Source organism: Pongo abelii, chromosome 13 (genome assembly GCF_028885655.2).
Source record: "Pongo abelii isolate AG06213 chromosome 13, NHGRI_mPonAbe1-v2.0_pri, whole genome shotgun sequence".
NCBI lineage: Eukaryota > Metazoa > Chordata > Mammalia > Primates > Hominidae > Pongo > Pongo abelii.
The window spans coordinates 122,547,426-122,566,634 of record NC_071998.2 but is presented as its reverse complement, the minus strand read 5'-3'; the positions used below and the strand labels follow the sequence as shown (position 1 = coordinate 122,566,634).

The 19,209-nt window shown below is 48.7% G+C and overlaps 1 protein-coding gene across 11 annotated transcripts in view; it reads right to left on the bottom strand.

The window, feature by feature from the left end:
- Positions 1-6,116: 6,116 nt before the first annotated feature.
- The window catches only part of NUP214 (nucleoporin 214), a 108,160-nt gene continuing 95,067 nt past the window's right edge, over positions 6,117-19,209 (bottom strand). For 6 of the 11 annotated variants that reach the window (XM_024252122.3, XM_054520721.2, XM_024252123.3 and 3 more), the window contains 5 exons: positions 17,825-17,977; positions 12,475-12,646; positions 10,027-10,166; positions 8,466-8,490; positions 6,117-7,319 (listed from right to left, as the gene is read on the bottom strand). In XM_024252122.3, the coding sequence (XP_024107890.2) occupies positions 7,286-7,319; positions 8,466-8,490; positions 10,027-10,166; positions 12,475-12,646; positions 17,825-17,977 (524 nt within the window). In that variant the 3' untranslated portion in view covers positions 6,117-7,285. The remainder of the gene's footprint in view (positions 7,320-8,465; positions 8,491-10,026; positions 10,167-12,474; positions 12,647-17,824; positions 17,978-19,209) is intronic. The other 5 variants (XM_054520716.2, XM_054520718.2, XM_054520717.2 and 2 more) reach the window with 1 other exon arrangement.

Sequence of the window (19,209 nt, the reverse complement as noted above, 5' to 3'; positions counted from 1 at the left end):
GCCAGAAATGTTGATGCCCTTGCCACCCAGGACCACCACCTCTTGGTCCAGCAGTACCTGTTTGGCTGTGATGGCCACAGGCAGCCCAGGAGATGGCCTCAGCCACTGCGCACCAGGGCCCGCCCCTCTGCTACGTTTGACAGCCGCCCGTTACCGGGTGCTTTTGTATTCCTATGCGCTTCTTGGGCTTTGTTCTGGGCTCTTACTTGGAAATAGTTGGATTTGTTTGGGTCTTGCTTTTAAGCGTTGTTAGGTGAGATCCAAGCGGCATTCTGGGTAGGACTCGTATTCTCCCAGCACCAAGACAAAACGTTTCTGAGTGCTGTATCCAATGAGAAGTGATTTATGAGGCTTTCCACTTCGGCCGGCAGGAAGAGGCACTGTTCTTCGCCCTAGAGTTCTGAAAAGTTTGCCTCTAATCCTTTCATGTTATTTTCCTTCTCTAGACCCGGGATTTCCTCACATGTACCAAGCTGAGCAGTACTCAGTTGAATACTCGAGAGGACCCTCCGCAAGGATCCAGAGTTCTCTCTGTGTGAGGCCCTCTCCTCCCCAGTCCTCTGCTTTGTAAACGCCAGGAGACTGCCAGGCTCCTCTTGGGCTCTCCTTCCATGCACTGTGATCTGGACACACTCTCCAGGCGGTAACTGGGGCAATCATATGGCTCATTCATTAGTTTCTTGAATCTTGGGGATCACTGTCCTTCCTTGTCTGATGTCTACTGTCTTGATTTTTTTTTTTTTTTTTTTTGGCAGAGTCTCACTCTGTCACCCAGGCTGGACCTTTGTGGGTCCCCGAGCCCCATTCCTGAAGTGAGTGCTGCCGGTCAGCTGTGGGATCAGGGAAGACTTCGTGGGGCACTGGGTTCTGTCTGCTGGGGCCTGGGTCTCTCCCTGAGAAGGCAGGGAAGCTACCGTGAGCACCCCAGTGACTATGCCAGGCGCTGCCCTGAGCCCCGTGCAAGCCCTGCCCTGTGAGGCACATGGCACCTGCCCCATGTTTATGGGGGGCAGATGGGACGAGTTGCTCCAGCTGGTGTCTCAGAGGAAGGCCTCCTCCCCAGGGCCTCCTGCACCCAGTCTGCACTCTTCACCACTCACCTGGCTGCCCTGCCCTAGCACGTTCCTGGGATGAGACCCGGAGGACCCCTGGGCAGGGCGGGGGAGCCCTGGCCTTGCTGCGTGCCTCTGGTGCCATTAGCTGGCCCTGTGCCCTTGAACTGTCTGAATACCCACTACCCCTTGTCATCTCGGGCGGGGGTCTGGCTTTTGAACAAGTCTTGGCTTCTTTCTACGAAGTCATGCTGGGAGTCATTTATCAACAGTTCCTGACTCTTGCTCTGTCCTGGCACTGCCCTCACAGAGCTGCCCATTGCTGGGACGGACTAGATAAATGAATGAAACCACCGACTACACGAGCAATTTCAATTGCGATGGAGACCTCAAAATAGCAGTGCAGCAGGGCAGGAGCACACAAAGAGAGCCAGTGCCTGTGAGCGAGTCAGCCCACCAGGAAGGCTCTGCGGGAGGGGGGTGGCGCTTAAATGGAGACCTGCAGGATGAGCAGGAAGGGACAGAGGATGTAGCGGTCCTGTGGCGAGGAGGAGAATGGGCCATTTGAGAAGCAGAGAAAGTGCAGAGGGGCCTGGAGAACCACAGGGAGAGTTAGATGCAGAAGGGGGCAGAAGGGGGGAGGAGGGCCAGACAGGAGGGCCTGCGGGCACTGTGAGGGTTGCATGGCAGCCAAGTCCCCTTCTAGCCTTCCAGATGGAAAGACACTAGGTGAGGTCGAGAAAGCCAACATCCGATGGGCCATTGTACCCTCATGGGCCAGGATGCCAGCAAGGTGAGGTCGCCTCTAGCCAGGGCCGGGCTCGGCTCTTGTCTCATATGCTGGGGCTCCCGCCTTCCATCCACAGCCCACTCGCTCCCCCCAACCCCTGCCTGTGGCCTCTGCAGCTGGCAATCTCGGCCCGAAAACAATGCAGAGAATCTCCGGCTGGCCGGGGCTGCGGTATGGATGGGCTTCTATTTATAACAATGCAGCAACTGCCACCTCAGTGGGCCTGTGGGCTGACCTCTGGTGGGACTCTGGCAAGCCTCAAAGCCAGACCCTGGAAGAGACGGCAGAGGAAGGGCAGATGACACAGCTGAAGGGTGTGGAGCCAGCTGCTCCCACCCTGGCATCCTCATCAGGACCCGCAAACCCCTGTCCATGTGCGGTTCACGCCAACATAAGCTAGACAGGCCCGGCCTCTGCCCAGCACCCCCGGGCTGCCGTTGTAGACAGATCGTGATCACAGATACAAACAGGCGAGAGGCAGCAGAGGGGACAGGTAACTGCGTGGTGTCAGGGTTATTTGCTGTGACTGATGTCAAGGCCGGCTTGTTTTCACAGGGTGGTCTGCTGGTCGGTAAGGGGTTCAGCAGTGTTGCTGGCACCAGCAGACAGGATTTCTTTGGAAATGAACAGGTATCTTGGAGAAGAATCAGGAGATCCAATGGTAGCCAGCCAGGGCCTGGCAAGAGTGGGAGGGAGACACTGCCCGGGCCCCAGTGCCGGCTCCGCCCCTCATTCTCTTGTTAGACTTGGGCAAACCGCTTCCTGGCTCAGCCTCATTTTCTCATCTGAAAGCTGTGGGTTATAGTACGTGGCTCACAGAGTGAAATGTGAAAATGTCAGTGAAGTGCTTAGCATAGTCAGTGCTGGCATGCTGTAAACATCCAGTGAATTGTTACTATTACAAAGCAATTTTTAAAAAGGAATGTGTGTTAGAAACACAACCAGCAGGAAGTGAGCTGTGCTTCCGTAGAGCAACATCAATGAGGCAGCGGTTCCCAGCCTGAGTGCCAACGACCCCGACTCCAAGGAGAAAGGTTCCGAGCAAACATATTTGGGAAATGGCGGACTGTTTCCTCTTGTTGACGTACAAAACATATTTGCATATTAAAGGTTCAAAAAGGTCTTTTTTATAATAAAAAGATGTTAAATTTTGTTCCATCCACTCTTCCTAAACTTATTTGGCCATAGAGCCCCCACCCTTTTTTTTTTTTTTTTTTTTTTTAATAGAATACTAACTTCCCACAGGAGACATTTTGAAAACGGCAGAAGTTTGGGGGTTGATACACCCTCCATCCAATTGCTCCTCCTTCTTTCCCCAGGAGGAAAGTAAAGAGTGATGTTGAGACAGAGCAATGGGGGTGCACACGCAGGAATCCAACCGGCTGGCAGCCCAGGCTGGGAGATCCACTATCCCTGCCTTCCAGCCAGGGTGCTCCACGGAATTCTTCAGAGGAAGTTCAGGCAAGAAGCCCCATCTCTGGCATGAAACTGGGCCAGTTTTGTTGGCTAAAAATCAAATGCCGAGAAGTACTGGACAGGTCTTCTAAGAGAAATTACAAATGGGGCCAGGTGCGCTGGCTCATGCCTGTAATCCCAGCACTTTGGGAGCCAAGGAGGGCGGACAGCTTGAGCCCAGGAGTTCAGGACCATCCTGGCTAACATGATGAAATCCCGTCTCTACTAAAAATACAAAAATTAGCCAGGCGTGGTGGTGCATGCCTGTAGTCCCAGCTACTCGGGAGGCTGAGGCAGGAGAATCCCTTAAACCTGGGAGGCGGAGGTTGCAGCAAGCTGAGATTGTGCCACTGCACTCCAGCCTGGTGACAGAGCAAGACTCCGTCTTAAAATAAAAATTCGAATAAACAACTAAGTGGCAGTCCAGAAGCCAAGTGGGGTGAGCTGCTGCCAGGTGCGATGAAGGCAAGGAAGGTCTTTCCTCCTCTGTTAGGGGGACTCACAGAGGAGGGTTCAAAGTGTTTTGAGTGGCAAGGAGGTGACTTGGCCCACTTGTACTTTTAGAGTTTTTCTTTTTTGAGCAGGTGCCAGAGCGGCTTAAATTTACACTTGTGTTTCTTATCAACAATTTCAGATAAAATCCCTTAGCCTGGATTAACTGCAAAATAAACATATTCATGGGAGCTGGGTTCTGTTTTTCAGATGCCCCTTGGGTGGGTATTTATGGCTACTGTCCTTAGATTAAAGCAGAAGGCCCATGGGGTTCATGGACCATCTGTACAAGAATCACCCGCTTTAGGAAAAACACAGATTCAAGGGCCTAGCCTAGCCCTGATGAAAAATCTCCAACGAAAGCCTGAGCGCCGCACTAGAGCCGCACCACTCCCCAGCAGCAGGGTCCTGTGTTTGATAAGGGGCCTGAAGGCCAGGCAGGAGATGTCCCCACCCCACAAACCAGATAAGGTCAAAGTGGGAACCAACTTGGGACCATTTAACCTGGATGTCAGGCCACAGCCTGTGGGTGAGCGTAACAGCATCGCCAAGACTGGGAAGCAGCTTTGGGCCAGGTGCACCTCATTTAGTCCGAACCACCGCCCTGCCAGACAGGTATTCGAATTCTACTTTACAACTGAGGGGAAAAACTCTCAAGACACAGAAGCCAAGTGCCTCGTTCTGGTTACAGAGCTGGTGAGGGTAAGAGTGAGGGCAGCCTGCACAGTCCACTCCCTCTCTGTAATGCCAGAGACCTGACCTAGAAGCCTCTCTGGAGGCTGCCACAGAGAACGCAAAGCTGAAAGCAGGCACCAGGACACTCACAGGTGGGCAGGGCCATGTGGAGGGGACCACTGGCTCAGCCACGCCACCGTGCCACAGGACTCATACTTTTGCCCAAACGAGAGGCCAGGATTGTGGGTGTCGTTGTGTAACTGGGGTTCTACCTGTCCCTGAGGAGCTCAATTTGGCCTCTATCCCTGTGTTGCCATCTGAAGCACCAATTACCAGTGTGATATGTGTGTCTGGAAAAGCCAAGCACAACACGGCCTAGCTCAGTCTGCACCCCCTTTCCTGAGTTACGCGGAGCAGAAACATAAATGAAACCGCCTGTGCCTGCCGCTGCAGCACATGCCCCAGAAGGGCTGCATGGGCATCCTTGGGGCCCCTTCTTGTCATCCAGGCTCTTTGCCTGCTCCGATTTGGAGGTGGCTCAAGCTCCGCCATCTCCTCCCTGGGCAGGTGGGAGCGACTGTGCATTCCGGCCGGATATCCTGACAGCTCAGGCGTCAGGGGATGCAGGCTGAGCTGACGCCTGCCATCTACCACTGTAATCGACCCCAAAAAAGGAACTTGGAGGGGCTCACATGCCAGTAGTACATTCCTCCGGGGCTGCTGCCTGACAGGGAGTGGGGGTGTTATCTGCCTGAGCACAGCTGATAGTGCCTTATGGAGAGATGTCACATGCCACCTCAATGGAGGATCAACGCAGAGAATTTGAGGTCAAGGGTTTAGGCTGAACCATTTCTATTTATAAAAAGGAGTGTCCAGGGGGAAGCAGAAGAGTAGGAGAAGACTGGCTCGGCCTGGGTGCCAGTGGGCAGGATGACAGCCAAGGGCAGAATGGAGCCTGCAGCGCTTCAGGTACATCTCTCCCTTTAAAGCTAAGCCCTCCGCCACGAGCCTCTCCTGTCAGAGCTTGAGTCCCTTTGTCTCTAGACTAGCATGAGCCCACATGGGAGAAACATGCCCTCTGACTGGCTGTGAATGTCATGGGGACTGTCCCCCCACTTCACCTGTGAACACAGGGTGGAGAAGGTGACAGGCTCTTCAATTCTCAAGGACCAAAAAGAGCACACATTAAACTTTTGGAGACCCCAGCTCTTTGCGAGAGGCAGAGCCTCTAGATAACGGACCGTACAGACAGCCCCTCCCTCTCCTAACTGCACAGAGCGCAGGGTGACAGTCATCCAGAGACACCACGGATCTAATTCCAGCTCTTGGCTCTGCCGGCATCTGGTTGACGGAGGGACTTCTGAAACCCAACAGTGCTACACAATGAGATTCCTCTTCTCGTGAGCTGAAGAAATCACCAAACACAAAGCCAGGTGGGCATCCAGCCTCTATCTGAGTCCTCCGGAGCCAGAGTCCCCAGGATGGAGGCTGGGAATGTGCACTTGACAAAGAACTCTGCAGGTGACCCTGGGGCACAGGCGAGATGGGGACCTTCAGACCAGGTGGTGACACAGTGGAGACCTCACCATGGTCTACTGTCCCCACATAAGCCATCAGAACCAAGGAGGCCACACTGTCTGCAACATGATAAATTAATGTCATGTCAAACTTTTATTAAAACATTAAAAAAATACAACCTGCCAATATGTAAAACTACAAAAAAATCCCTTCCCAACTCCCCCCTGCTCATGACCCAAGCCAAAGCACTGTCAGATTCTGGGCCTGAAAGAGAAATTCTTACATCTGTTTTCAATGCGAGATGGTCCTTGTTTGATGGCAACTATCTAGGATGTTACAGGCCTCAAAGATACTGCATTAAAGATAAAGAAGCACTCTAATAAAACTGCAGTGATGAGCTCTGGGCCGTCCTAGCAAACACTGTTGTCAAATCCAGCATCGTTCTGCTAGTGTTGTCTGGCACCAGCAGTGTCTTCACACTTCCTGGGTCTACCCAAGGGCTATCTGCACTGTGGTTAGTAGACACTGGGTAGGTGTGGCTACCAACGTCACTGCCACATACAAAATATAAAGGCTGTCTTCTCAAGTAACTGGCCCCCTCCTCTCTGGAGTAGGACACACACGGCACCCAAGAGCCACATGGAGATAAGCGGACAAGGCCGGCTAAGGGGCAGCACTGTCCTGCCTCACGCTGGCTACTATTGTACTGTACTGAAAAGCACTATGGCTGCTTCTGAAACTCAACTGCTGCTGGCATGAGTGGCTTCCTCTGCCTACACTCAATCGCAGAGTGCGTCCTTGGATGGTCCTGATACACAATGGCAAAAAGAACATGGAGAGGAGATAACCAAGTTTCGGCTTCAAAAAGATGACCCACCAGCATTCAACCTCTTCCCTATGTGGAGGGCGCTAGGTCCAAGTGAGACCACGGCACATTCAATGCTGTTTATCAACACCCGACGCTGGTGACTTCTGGCCATCCTTGAAGACACAGTGTTCTGGCTGATGGAGGCTCTGCTGGCTTCTCAGCGCCACAGAAACGGGGCAATCTCCTTGGCTGTGATCTGAAAAAACTCACATACGTTCTGTACGGAAACAGACAGTTTAATAGTGGCAGGGAAAACCCAACATAAAATATAAAACAAGTAATCATGCATCTCGCGAGTTTTGGTTTCTGTTGTTTCTTTCTGGGTGTATGTGTTTTGATGGCAACGTCGGTCTGAACAGACTGCTCCAGCATTGCTTGGTGAAGAAGCTGAGGATGTGGTTGGTCCCAGGGACTGAAAGGCCTGCTGACACCCACTCAGCTTCGCCAGCCACCAAAACCCTGGACAGATCTGCAAGGAAGCACAGGACAGTGGTGGAGTCAGCTGCTCTGTCACAGAGCAGTCACAGGCTCTGCTGCTCTGCCTGTGTGCAAAGGTCAGGACTCAGATTTTTTATTATTATTTTTTTGATACAGAGTCTCACTCTACTGCCCAGGCTGGAGTGCAGTGGCATGATCTCAGCTCACTGCAACCTCCGTCTCTCGGGCTCAAGTGCTTCTTCTGCCTCAGCCTCCCAAGTAGCTGGGATTACAGGCATGCACCACCACGCCTGGCTAATTTTTGTGTGTGTATCTATATATGTATATATATATTTTTAGTAAAGATGGGGTCTCACCATGTTGGCCAGGCTGGTCTCGAACTCCTGACCTCAAGTATCTGCCCACCTTGGCCTGCCAAAGTGCTGGGATTACAGGTGTGAGCCACTGTGCTTGGCCAGTATTTTTTTTTTTTTCTTTTGATATAGGGTCTGGCTGTCACCCAGACTAGAGTGTAGTGGTACCATCTTGGCTCACTGCAGCCTCGACCTCCCAGGCTCAAGTGATCCTCCCGCCTCAGCTTCTGGAGTAGCTGGGACCACAGGCATAAGCCAGCATGCACGGCTAATTTTTTTAATTTTTAGTAGGGATGGGGTCTCACTATGTTGCCCAGGCTGGTTTTGACTCCTGGGCTCAAGCAATCCTCCCACCTCAGCCTCCCAAAGTGCTGGGATTATAGGCGTGAACCACCCACCTGGCTAAGACTGAATTTTAACGCCATGAAATTTTACACAGAAGCACAGAGGGTGGATCAACACATGAGACCTGGTGATGGCCCAGAGCCCAGGGGTTAGCATGCAGCTTCTGAGAAACCTCCAGGGAAGTCAGGAGCAGCATCTCCTCAGCGCTGCCCTCAGGCCCGGCTTACTGGTAGGCGTGCTCTTTTCTCTTTGAACCATGCCTCTTAAGAAGGCGAGGCCTGGCACCTCCTGCCATATTGCTACAGAGAAGAGCAAGTCTACAAAACCCAAACCCTGCTGCTGAACCCCCACACTTCCAGGACAAACTCTAAAAACAGGAAAACACGAAAAGAAAATGCACAAATCCAGCAAGATCCACACACTTCCAACCTTATTTAACGCTTTTAATTAAGGTCAGACTCAAAAAGGGGGATACTTACGAGTTATTTGATCCAAAGCTGAACCCTGAAAAGCAGAAGAGTGAAGTTAAAGCACGCATCCACTCGAAAGACAAAGGTGGTCCCCATGCTAAGTGCCTGCCCTAATCTGTGCTTCTCGTGGGAGGCCCTCCGTGCCTCCACCACCTACAGGAAGGCAGGAAAGGTATACACAGAAGCCCCTTTATTCTGAGTTTGTCCTCTGGAGCTACTCAGATCCCCCAGAAGGCAGAAGAAATCCTTTACTTTTGATGAGTTATCTTCTTGGTATTTTAGGGTTCTTCCTCCCTCCCCAGCCCCAGCTGTAGGCAGAGGGTCTCTGGCTTGGCCTCTCAGCTGTACTGGACCACACAGATCCATTCATTAGGAAAACTTTTTTTTTAATTTTTTTTTTGCTGTTGTTGTTTTTCCATCCATTTGCTTCCTCTTCTTTTTGAGGGTCAGAGACTCAAGATGGCTGGATTCTAGGCCTGGTTCTGCTGCTAAGTGCTAACACTTAGTTCCTTGGAGTTTCTGTTTCTTCACGGGTACAATTGTAATGATACTTAAATTCTGTGCCTCGTCAGTTTATTGCAAGAACAAAATGGAAGACACATACTCTGCCATCTGAACAAGCAGAGTGTTAAACAAATGCAAGATGTTTTGTGAAGTTTCTATGCCTTTTTTGAGTCTGCTGGCTTAGATTTTTAAACCAAGGCCTAGTAAGACCATTATTATTTTGGGCTTCTCAAATCCTGAGAGGAAATCAAGACAGTAATTTCTTTGGTAAGAAATGACACAATGTTTTAAGTCTAACTAAAACCTAAAATATATATATATATATATATATGCCAGGCGCGGTGGCTCACGCCTGTAATCCCAGCACTTTGGGAGGCCGAGGTGGGTGGATCATGAGGTCAGGAGATGGAGACCATCCTGGCTAACACGGTGAAACCCCATCTCTACTAAAAACACAAAAAATTAGCCGGGCGTGGTGGCGGGCGCCTGTAGTCCCATCTACTCGAAGGCTGAGGCAGGAGAATGGCATGAATCCGGGAGGTGGAGTTTATAGTGAGCCAAGATCGTGCCACTGCACTCCATCCTGGGCAACAGAGCGAGACTCCGTCTCAAAAAAAAAAAAAAAAAAAGATATTTTTCAACCACTGGCAGTATGTTATGTATTTATTTATTTTGAGACAGGGTCTCACTCTGTCACCCAGGCTGGAGTGCAGTGGTGCAATCACAGCTCACTGCAGCCTCGACCTCTTGGGCTCAAGTGATCCTCCTGCTTCAGCCTCCCGAGTAGCTGGGACCACAGGTGTGTGCCACCATGTCTGGCGAATTTTAACATTTTTTGTAGAGAATGGAGTCTTGCCATGTTGCCCAGGCTAGTCTCAAACTCCTAGGCTCAAGTGATCCTCCCGCCTTGGTCTCCCAAAGTGCTGGGATTACAGGCGTGAGCCACGTGCCCAGCCATCTTTTAAAATACTAAACAGACTGGTCAGGTAAAACATACTCATTTCCTTGGGGGAGAAGGCAAGAGGGACCCATTGTGCTTGTGAGGGGAGAACTTGTGGCAGCTTACCTCCTGTGCCTGATCCAAAACCAGAGAATCCGCTACTCTGGGTCCCAAAACCAGAAGTCTGTTGGGACAGTGATCCGAAAGTGGGGGCATTCTGACTCGCGAGCGTGCCGAAGGATGTGGTGTTGCTGCTGCTCCCAAACCTGCGCTCCAGTGAGAAACAGACCGAGGTCAGTGGGGCCTCTCACCACTTGGCTATCTGCAAGCCTCAGCTCCCTGCTCAATACACACGACACACATGATCCAGGGTGACAGGCTGGGCCTAACTAGCAGCCTTTCAGAGAGAATGAGCTATCGCCCAGGCCCAACTTTTATCTCTGCTCTAGGATGAAAAATGGCAGGACTACAGTATGAAATCCAACCTGGCCCGTGTTTTAGTTTCCATCCCCCATCAGAACACCAGGGCATTTGGGAACTATGCAGTACACAGTTCCTGCTCTACCTCCAACAATCCTGAAGCTTTAGTCTATCATGTTAGCATTTCTCACTTACCGACCATTCCCCCACACCCTGCTCCCATTTATTATTTTCAGCTCCTCTTGGGATCTTGATTCTATTTACTTTTTCCAAGTCATTTCATTCAAGATTTTGTATTTGCTTCCTGAATCAATAATTACTACCCAAACCAATGTAAAAGTGGCTACCATTTTCTTTCCCCTGCTCGTCCCATCTGGAGGCAATCCCTGTGCCCCCTCACTCAGTTCTCCCTCCAGATATGGTCCAGCACACAAGGTGGCACTGTGTGACCTATCAGAGCCCCTTGAATCGTTTGCAGAGGAATTCAGCTGGGTTGGGGAGAGCTTCTGGGGTCTGGAGGTGACTAGGTGAGGGAAATGGATCGGTGGTTTCTGGGAGAAGGGGCAGCACCTGGGGCAAGAGTCAACCCCAAAGCAAGTAAAAGTATCTATAACTCCGCCTTGCCACCATTCTATTCACTTTTAATGGTGAGGTCAAGGCTCTTTCCATACAAAGGTGGCCAAGGGATCTGCTCTCATTGGACTTTCTCCCAGGAGCAGCCTGCTCCCTTCCTCCTCCTGCCTTGGGCCTCACCAGCAACAGCCTGCCCTTCTCAGAGGCCTACCCTTCAGGGTCGGAGACAGGCTCATGGCCAGGGACCTGGATGAAGGTAATGGGCTCTTACGGAGATTTAATAACTGACCTGGCATTAACCTTTTTTAGGACTGACTAACCAGCCAATCGGGATTTGTGTGAGAGCTGCCCCAAGGCAGAATATGATACTTTTCTACTGGTAGAGAAAACAGCTGGTTTCAAATAAATCAATCAATTTTCAAGATACCCAGTCAACCCAAACCTTCCACCAACTCTGTGGTACTGTGTGCTAGGTCATCACTGCAGAGAACAGCATCCATTAAGACCTCTGAGAATACCAGCCTAAGTGGGTCTCTAACCGTCCTTTCAAAGCTTTCCTTAACTTTAATTCTTGGGGTTTCCTGAGGGCAAACCTAAGGCATTAGTCTCCCGTGAAACAGGAGAGGCAGCACGCCAACCCTCTCACTCCTGCTGCTGCGCTCCAGCATCCTGCACAGAGGGGAAGGGTGTGAGTAAGAACATACTATAGTTTATTTTCAAGATAAAGATGTTGTCATCTTGCCAAGACTCAGATCCCAAGTATCTCAACAATTCCCCTAGACAAAATCATCTCCCCTCCCCCAAGTCTTCAGCTCATGCTGAGCCCAGTACCGTGGCGAGAGGCATTTTAGAACTCCTTTCAGGCATCGACACCTCTTTTGAACGAGAGACTTGGTAGTCATCCCGTGTACATTTTTTAAATTGGGATGTTGTGGTGTGGTGAAGGTTTTTTTCCCTTGGGGTTTTGGCAACCACACTGAAATTCTGCCCTTAAAAGCAACTCCCTAAAAATGGCCTTTTCCAGTGCAGACGCACACGAGGCAATGAGAGCAGCTTCGAAATCCCTGATCATTCAGGATCTTCCCATGGGAGGACCTGTGCAACTGAATACTTACTCTGGGGGGCTGCAGGGGAGCAGGGGACACAGGGAGTTGTTTGTTCAAGGACAACGGGTCTAACACAGAATAATCCCAAGAGGAAAGAATCTGGTGAAAATCATTCATTGAGGACTTCCTAACAGAAGCTCCACACCGGGGTACCTCTTGGCTACAAAGCAGTAGCTAAGGCAGGGCTGGTGCCTTCCTTTAGCCCCAGCAGGAGAACAGGGGCTCTGATGACCAGCATTTCTCATACCAGGGACCAGCAACACAGCTGAGGTCCACCATGAATTCAACAAAGCCTGGCTTGAAAGAAATGAGTCTTACCCTGGAGAGGAACAGGAATCCTTGAGGGAGTTCTTCACCAATTTCAAGGGAGGGGCCTTCACCTCATGGTCAAATTTCTTTTCAGAGCAAGAGTACAGGCCCCTAGTGCTTTTTGGCTGGCATGTGGGTTCCCAAGGGCCCTCCCCAGGGGGCTTACCCGAATCCTCCTGCGCTGGCAGCCGCAGTGCCCTCTCCGAACACTTTGCCTCCCGTCGAGCCCAGAGGGCTTGTAAAGGCTGGGGCTGAACCGAATGCTGGCACCCCTCCAAACCCAGGGGATCCCCCAAAAGTAGGAGGGCTGCCAAACACTGGAGCAGCACCGAAGCCACCTGAGCAAAACAGAGGCAAACAAACAGAAATAGGGAGAAAGAGAGGAGGAGACAGGAAGAGAAGACATTGGGCAACAAGAAACCAAATCAAAATAGGAAGAAAAAAGGGAAAAGAGGATGTTAGCAATTCAAATGCAAGAACTAGAGTAAAGGGCAACACCCCCCCGCCCTTCTATCAAGAAAATAGTAATGAAAACAACAAAACAAAAGCCCTCAAACCAAACCACCCCCCTCCATTTCTAGCAGAGGGCTCTGGGGTCCACTCAGGAGAGCTCCTGCAGACCCTGTGAAGTCAGTGTGAAGCTGTGTGAGCAGACCTCCAAGAGCCCATTCGGTGCACCTTCCACCCCTCCCAGGTCCTCTGAGCTGTTTGGAGTGAAAAACCATTCTCAAAAACTCCAATCCCTACCCAGCTGACAAAAGATGACAGACTATATTACTTATCAGTATGCAGGCAAGACATCCAGCTTCATAGAAACCCAAATTATAAAATCGGAGGCTCAAAACCCCCTCAGGGAGAATCCCTGAACTGGGTCATAGCAGAGACAGAGACGTGTACGCTGGCACCCAGCCAGGTGCTTTTTATTTATTTACAGCCTGATGGCTCCTACGTCTCTCATCAGAGTCTCCCTTTCTCTCACTCAGTGGAGAAGTTTTTTTTTTTTTTAAATGCTTTTTTCCTGCAGTCTGGAATTACTTCTCAATGAAAAAACACACCAAATTTCTTCTTTGGAGGCAGGCTGCTGCATAAATCTAATAAATAAGTCAACAGTGAGGACAGCCCTAGAGTTCAGATGCCTTCTGCAAGTTGCCAACACTGCTGCCCAGTGGGCTCGGGCTGCCAGAGGGCAGCACCACACAGGTGGCCACACAGACAAGGGTCAGGTCACGCACAGGGCACCCTACTCTGATTGCTGGTGATGCCTGTCAGGCAGGAAGACAAAACATCCTCTCCTGAACTATTCCTGATGCGGGTTCCCAAACTTCCAAGATACTGCTGAAATCATTCTAAAGTATTAGAATAGACCGACACTCAGTGTCTTCTTGAATGAACGGAATTAGAATGGCATAAGAAATGTGCTCTAACTGGGAGCACCCTCTAAAGGGAGTACTTCTTAAGGTGAGTGTTGGCCTATGAACTGTGTGCTAGCGGGAGTAATGGTGGCCTAGCGACAAGCCTTTTCTCCCCTTTCAGAAAGTCAATCTGTTGTTAGAGGGATGAAATCTAGACTTCTTATTGTTTATGTAATCACAACACAAGCTTCTGCCATCTGAATCAGGAAAGATCAAATCCTGGGTATGAAAAGTTGTCAGCTGAATTCCTCAGTTAACTGTTATTTTGTGATTCACTCATGTGCCTATTTGCCATTAACAGTGGTAGGCTGTACAAGTGAGAAGATATTTTTTTGCTAAGGCTCATGTTTGGGTTAACATTCCGCATTTTAAAACGCTGAGTGAAATTCCAAGCCATGATAATGGAGACTGTTGGGTTATAAATATAACAGACTGGAAAAAAAAAAGTGCTAAAAAACCCTTACAGTTGAATTATTTAAGGCTGATCACAGATCTAGTTACACTTTCTTCCTAGACATGCAGGGCTTTATCTAGTGCCTTGTATCAATATTGCTTAGACTTCTTGGTGGATGGTGAGTGAAAAATGGGAAGTCATGATGATACAGAAAATAAACTGGACAGGGGAGGGGTGGCGGTTAAATATACACAGAGAGAAAAAGCCCCCAAACAACACACCTGGGTCACAGCCAAATGAAACAGGAAGAAAACAGTCACTCTGGCTTAAACAGGCAACTCTCTCCTGATGGCAGGAGGGGTTTGATTTTATCAGTTGCGGTATTTTCACAAATTTCTTCTCCAGAAGAAACATAAATTTTCTAATAATCAATGATGACAAACTTTCTGATTTATTGAGGGCCCACTATATGCCAGGTGCTTCACAGCAGTTTTCTTAAATCCTCCCAATAAGCCTGGGATCCTTATATCACAGGGGAGGAAACTGAGACTTAGAGAATATGCCACTTGTCCAAACTTTAGCCAGCTGGTGGGTGCTAGAGCTGGGACTGGAGCAAGGTCTGTGCGACTCAAACGCCCACCTCTCATCTTCCCATCATTCATCCCCTGCCTGCCTCCCTCCAAATCTAACACTTTAGCGAGAGAGCAGAGTGTAGACCACTGACCATGGTGGGCAGCAAGGCCATCTTCAGTCCATCCCACCTTCCTCCTGTCCTCTCTCCGGATGACCTCCAACAGGATAATTTTATAATGCAATTTTACTGAAGGGAGGACAGATACTTTTGGAATTTTTCAAAGACCCGTCCAAATCATCAACTTAAAATCTCTCTTAAAGCAAAAAGTGCCCTGATGCCTGGGCAGGAAGGCAGTTCCTCTATTCACAGCAGCCCTTCCTTCTGCTTGGGACTTTCAGTCCCCTCTTTCGACTGAAAATGCTCTCCCAGAACCAGTGAAGTCCTGAAACATGAGAGGGAGTGGCCTTTCCCCTGCCCTCACTTTGATGTTTATGGTTACTAGTTCATTCATCTTATGTATCTGAAAGATAGTTTTTCTCTATTTGAGTCCTCAATCTAAGTATTACAGTTTCATGGGGCAAATAAATACTATGAAAAGTTGGGGGATACATTTTCTCTAAGACTGGACAAATAAAAGGGTCAGATTTTCTGTCTTTTTTTGAGACAGAGTCTTGCTTTGTTATCCAGGATGAAGTGCAGTGGCATAATCTTGGCTCACTGCAATCTCTGCCTCCCAGGCTCAATTGATCCTCCCACCTCAGTCTCCTGAGGAGCTGGGACTACAGGCGTGCACCAACGTGCCTGGCTTATTTTTGCATTATTTTTTTTGTAGAGACGGATTTTTGCCATGTTATCCAGGCTGGTTTCAAACTCCTGGACTCAAGTGATGTCTTCCTTGGCTTCCCAAAGTGCTGGGATTACAGACGTGAGCCACTGTACCCAGTGTCTGAATTAGGTGTGATTTTCCTTTTTTCTTTTAGAGATGGGGTCTCACTATGTTACCCAGGTTGGTCTTGAACTTCTGGGCTCAAGTGATCTTCCCACCTCAGCCTCCCAAACTGCTGGGATTACAGGTGGAACTTTCAAAGGTCAGATTTCCAAATCAATGGGGACATAATCTCAGGATAAAGAACCATATATAGGAAAACCGTAAGAGTCAAAGAAAACATTATCAGCCTCCTAAAAACACAAAAAGTCTTGATGACCGATGAACTAAAATTCCCCAGTTGAAATGTTCACAATGTACCTAACTGGGATAAAAGCCTTGTGGCCCTTTCATTTTTAAGCAATGCACTGTGTGTGTGGCAAAAAGAAAGCTGCGAAGCCCATTTCAGAATATTCTGTTTTAATTTCTAGGAAAACAGTATTAACAACTAGCAACCAAAGACTAAGCTACCTGAGTCACAGTCTGAGGTAAGGTGCACAGTGGATTTGGAAACCACAGCACTTTAGGCTCTAAATATGAGACTCCGTGTATTAATTTGGGGCAGCCTTACTCCCAAGTCAGAGCCACCGATGCATCTTGTCCTGAGGTTGGATCCTTCCTCTGGAATTAGCATATTTCAGAGCATCCCCTACATATGAGGGCCAAGTGTCCTGCCCACTTACCCAGGGGGAGTTTGCTTTAAAAAGCTGCTTGCTCAAACAGCTCGCCCTGGACCCCCCGTCTTAAAAAAAACTCTTTTCACACAACTTTCCATCAACAAGGACAGGAGTGCAGACTCTCTGCAGATCTCAGAGACAGAAACAGGGTGGAGAGGCAGATGACAGAAATGAAGTACATGTTTTCAGATCTAAACATATACTGTTCATTAAAAATTTTTAGTTATAAATACATCATACATGATTATAAAAAGGCATATAGTTTATATAAATATATACTTTAATAGTAATGCTGGGATAAAAAGTAGTCCTAGTAATGTTCCTTTTCCTTGGTTACACGGGTGTATTCCAACTGTGAAAATTAATTCAGCTGTGTACTTATGCTATGTGGATTGTGGACACACATAAACTTCAATTAAAAATAAAGTGATTTGGGGGCTGGGCGCGGTGGCTCACGCCTGTAATCCCAGCACTTTGGGAGGCCAAGGTGGGCAGATCACGAGGTCAGGAGATTGAGACCCTCCTGGCTAACATGGTAAAACCTCGTCTCTACTAAAAATACAAAAAATTAGCCGGGCGTGGTGGCAGGCGCCTGTAGTCCCAGCTACTCGGGAGGCTGAGGCAGGAGAATGGTGTGAACCTGGGAGGCAGAGCTTGCAGTGAACTGAGATCGCGCCACTGCAGTCCAGTCTGGGCGACAGAGTGAGACTCCGTCTCAAAAAAATAAAATAAAATAAAATAGAATAAAATAAAAAAATAAAGTGATTTGCGAAAGAGGGGAAAGTAACATACGCATGAGAAATTAAACAGATAATCTGCTTTGACCCTCACAAATAATGGGCACCCCAAAAAATCCGTGACTCAGGATGCTTTCCTGTTGATACTTCAGTTATCATTTCCTTATGTGTTCCTTTACTTTGGTTGTTCTGCAACTGTCAGATATTTACAATGTTTTCTCTCCAAGAAGAATCTGTGTTCTCTTGAGAGTTGCATTATGGCTGGGCGCAGTGGCTCATGCCTGTAATCCCAGCACTTTGGGAGGCCGAGGTGGGCGGATCACAAGGTCAAGAGACGGAGACCAGCCTGGCCAACATGGTGAAACCTCGTCTCTACTAAAAATACAAAAATTAGCTGGGCATGGTGGCACATGCCTGTAATCCCAGCTACTTGGGAGGCTGAGGCAGGAGAATCGCTTGAACCAGAGAGTTGGAGGTTGCTGTGAGCCGAGATCGCACCATTGCACTCCAGCCTGGCGACAGATTGAGACTCCGTCTCACAAAAAAAAAAGAAAAAAAAAAAAAAGGTTGCATTACTTGCGTTCTATGCTTTTAAACATGTTTTGGAAGACCTGGAATCATGTTAGGAATGTAGCAGATGCTCAGTAAATATAAAAATAATGCGGAGGAAACAGTTAACTTCTTTATTCCAATCCTACTCTCTTGAGATAACCACCCTAGAGATGTCTCCTTCCAGATATCTATGCATAAACAAATACATATATAAAGATAACCATAACAAATAGACATAGGAGTACCTGTTTTGTTTGGAGAGGAAAACCCAAAGCCTTGGGATGCCACACTTCCTCCTCCAGAGCTGAAAGTGCCAGTGGGTTTCTGCTCTCCAAACGACGAGCTGGCAAATCCACCAAATGTCTTGGCCCCACTGTTTCCAAATAGGTTAGAGGTATCTGAAGAGATGAAGATGTGAGGGAGGTCAGAGGGAGAGAAATGTCCTTACCTGCTTCTCAGAACAGAGAAAAAGTCTCAGTTGGGTGTTTGGAAAGATGGGAGTGACAAGCCGCCTAGAACCCAAGGGAGCAGAGTGACAGCGACAGGCACTTTCTCTGATTTTCATGCACCTTGCTGGGAAGTTTTTAATCATTCTGGCACCCAGGCTCAGGATTTCCTGGCATGATTTTATAGGCACAAAATAAAGGAGCAGTGAGAGGCCCCACTGAAAAGGCTCCTTTGTAGAAGCTCACTGGGTGCTCCTGCAGGTGTCAAGACTGAGACTGTCCAGCAATGGAGGCCATGGGCTCTGCCCCACAGGCTGCTTTCTTCTGGAAAACAGGGCTTACTTTGATTGGTCTCTTCACACAAGACCAACTTCAAATTTTGTCAAACTAGGGAAATTAAAGTTAGAACAAATCCAACCCAGGCATAATGGCTTCTAGCACTTACTTCCTGCTTTTATAGTCAAGTTCAGCATGCTTATGGCTGCCTGAGCTGCTCAGAGAATGGCAGCGAAATGAGAAAAATCATGGTGCTCCTGTCTTTGATCCAAGGGGATATAGGGATGGTCTGAAGAATGTTAAAGAGGCTAGCAAGACTTCCAGTCAGATTTCCTCTAAGAGGTTTAATGAAGCCCTTGACCTTTAGATACTTATCTAGGGGGTCATCCCCCTCTCAACTATGCACTGAATTCACTCCAAGAATTTAAGGAAAAAAGGAAACTACTAAAAACCAAGATGGCTGAGAATTTTTTTCCACCTGTTACAAGAAATGCAAATCTGACAGATAATAATAGATAAATAGCCAAAGTCCACATACACAGAAGCTGTCACTCAGATAATACAGCACAGAATATGTCAGAGTTTTCAAACTTTTTTTTGGGGGGGGGAGGAGGACGTTGGTGGGAAAGGAAGGAATAACTCACGTTTCCTACCACGTCTAGATGGGTGTTTTATTAAATATATACCCACAAGGCAGGGAGAAGCTATCCTGAAGTGGAGTGGATGCCCAAAGACACAAGGCATAAATGGGAGGCACAGCATATGCTCTGGGTAATCACTGGGTGGATAACGAAGGACCAGTCTCTCCCTAAGCCAGTCAGGTGTTCACAAGCAAAGTGAAAGGAGAGGACTGGAGGAGGGGGAGCACTTAACCTCATTTTCAAAGTCGAGCTGTTGGAAGAGGTGGC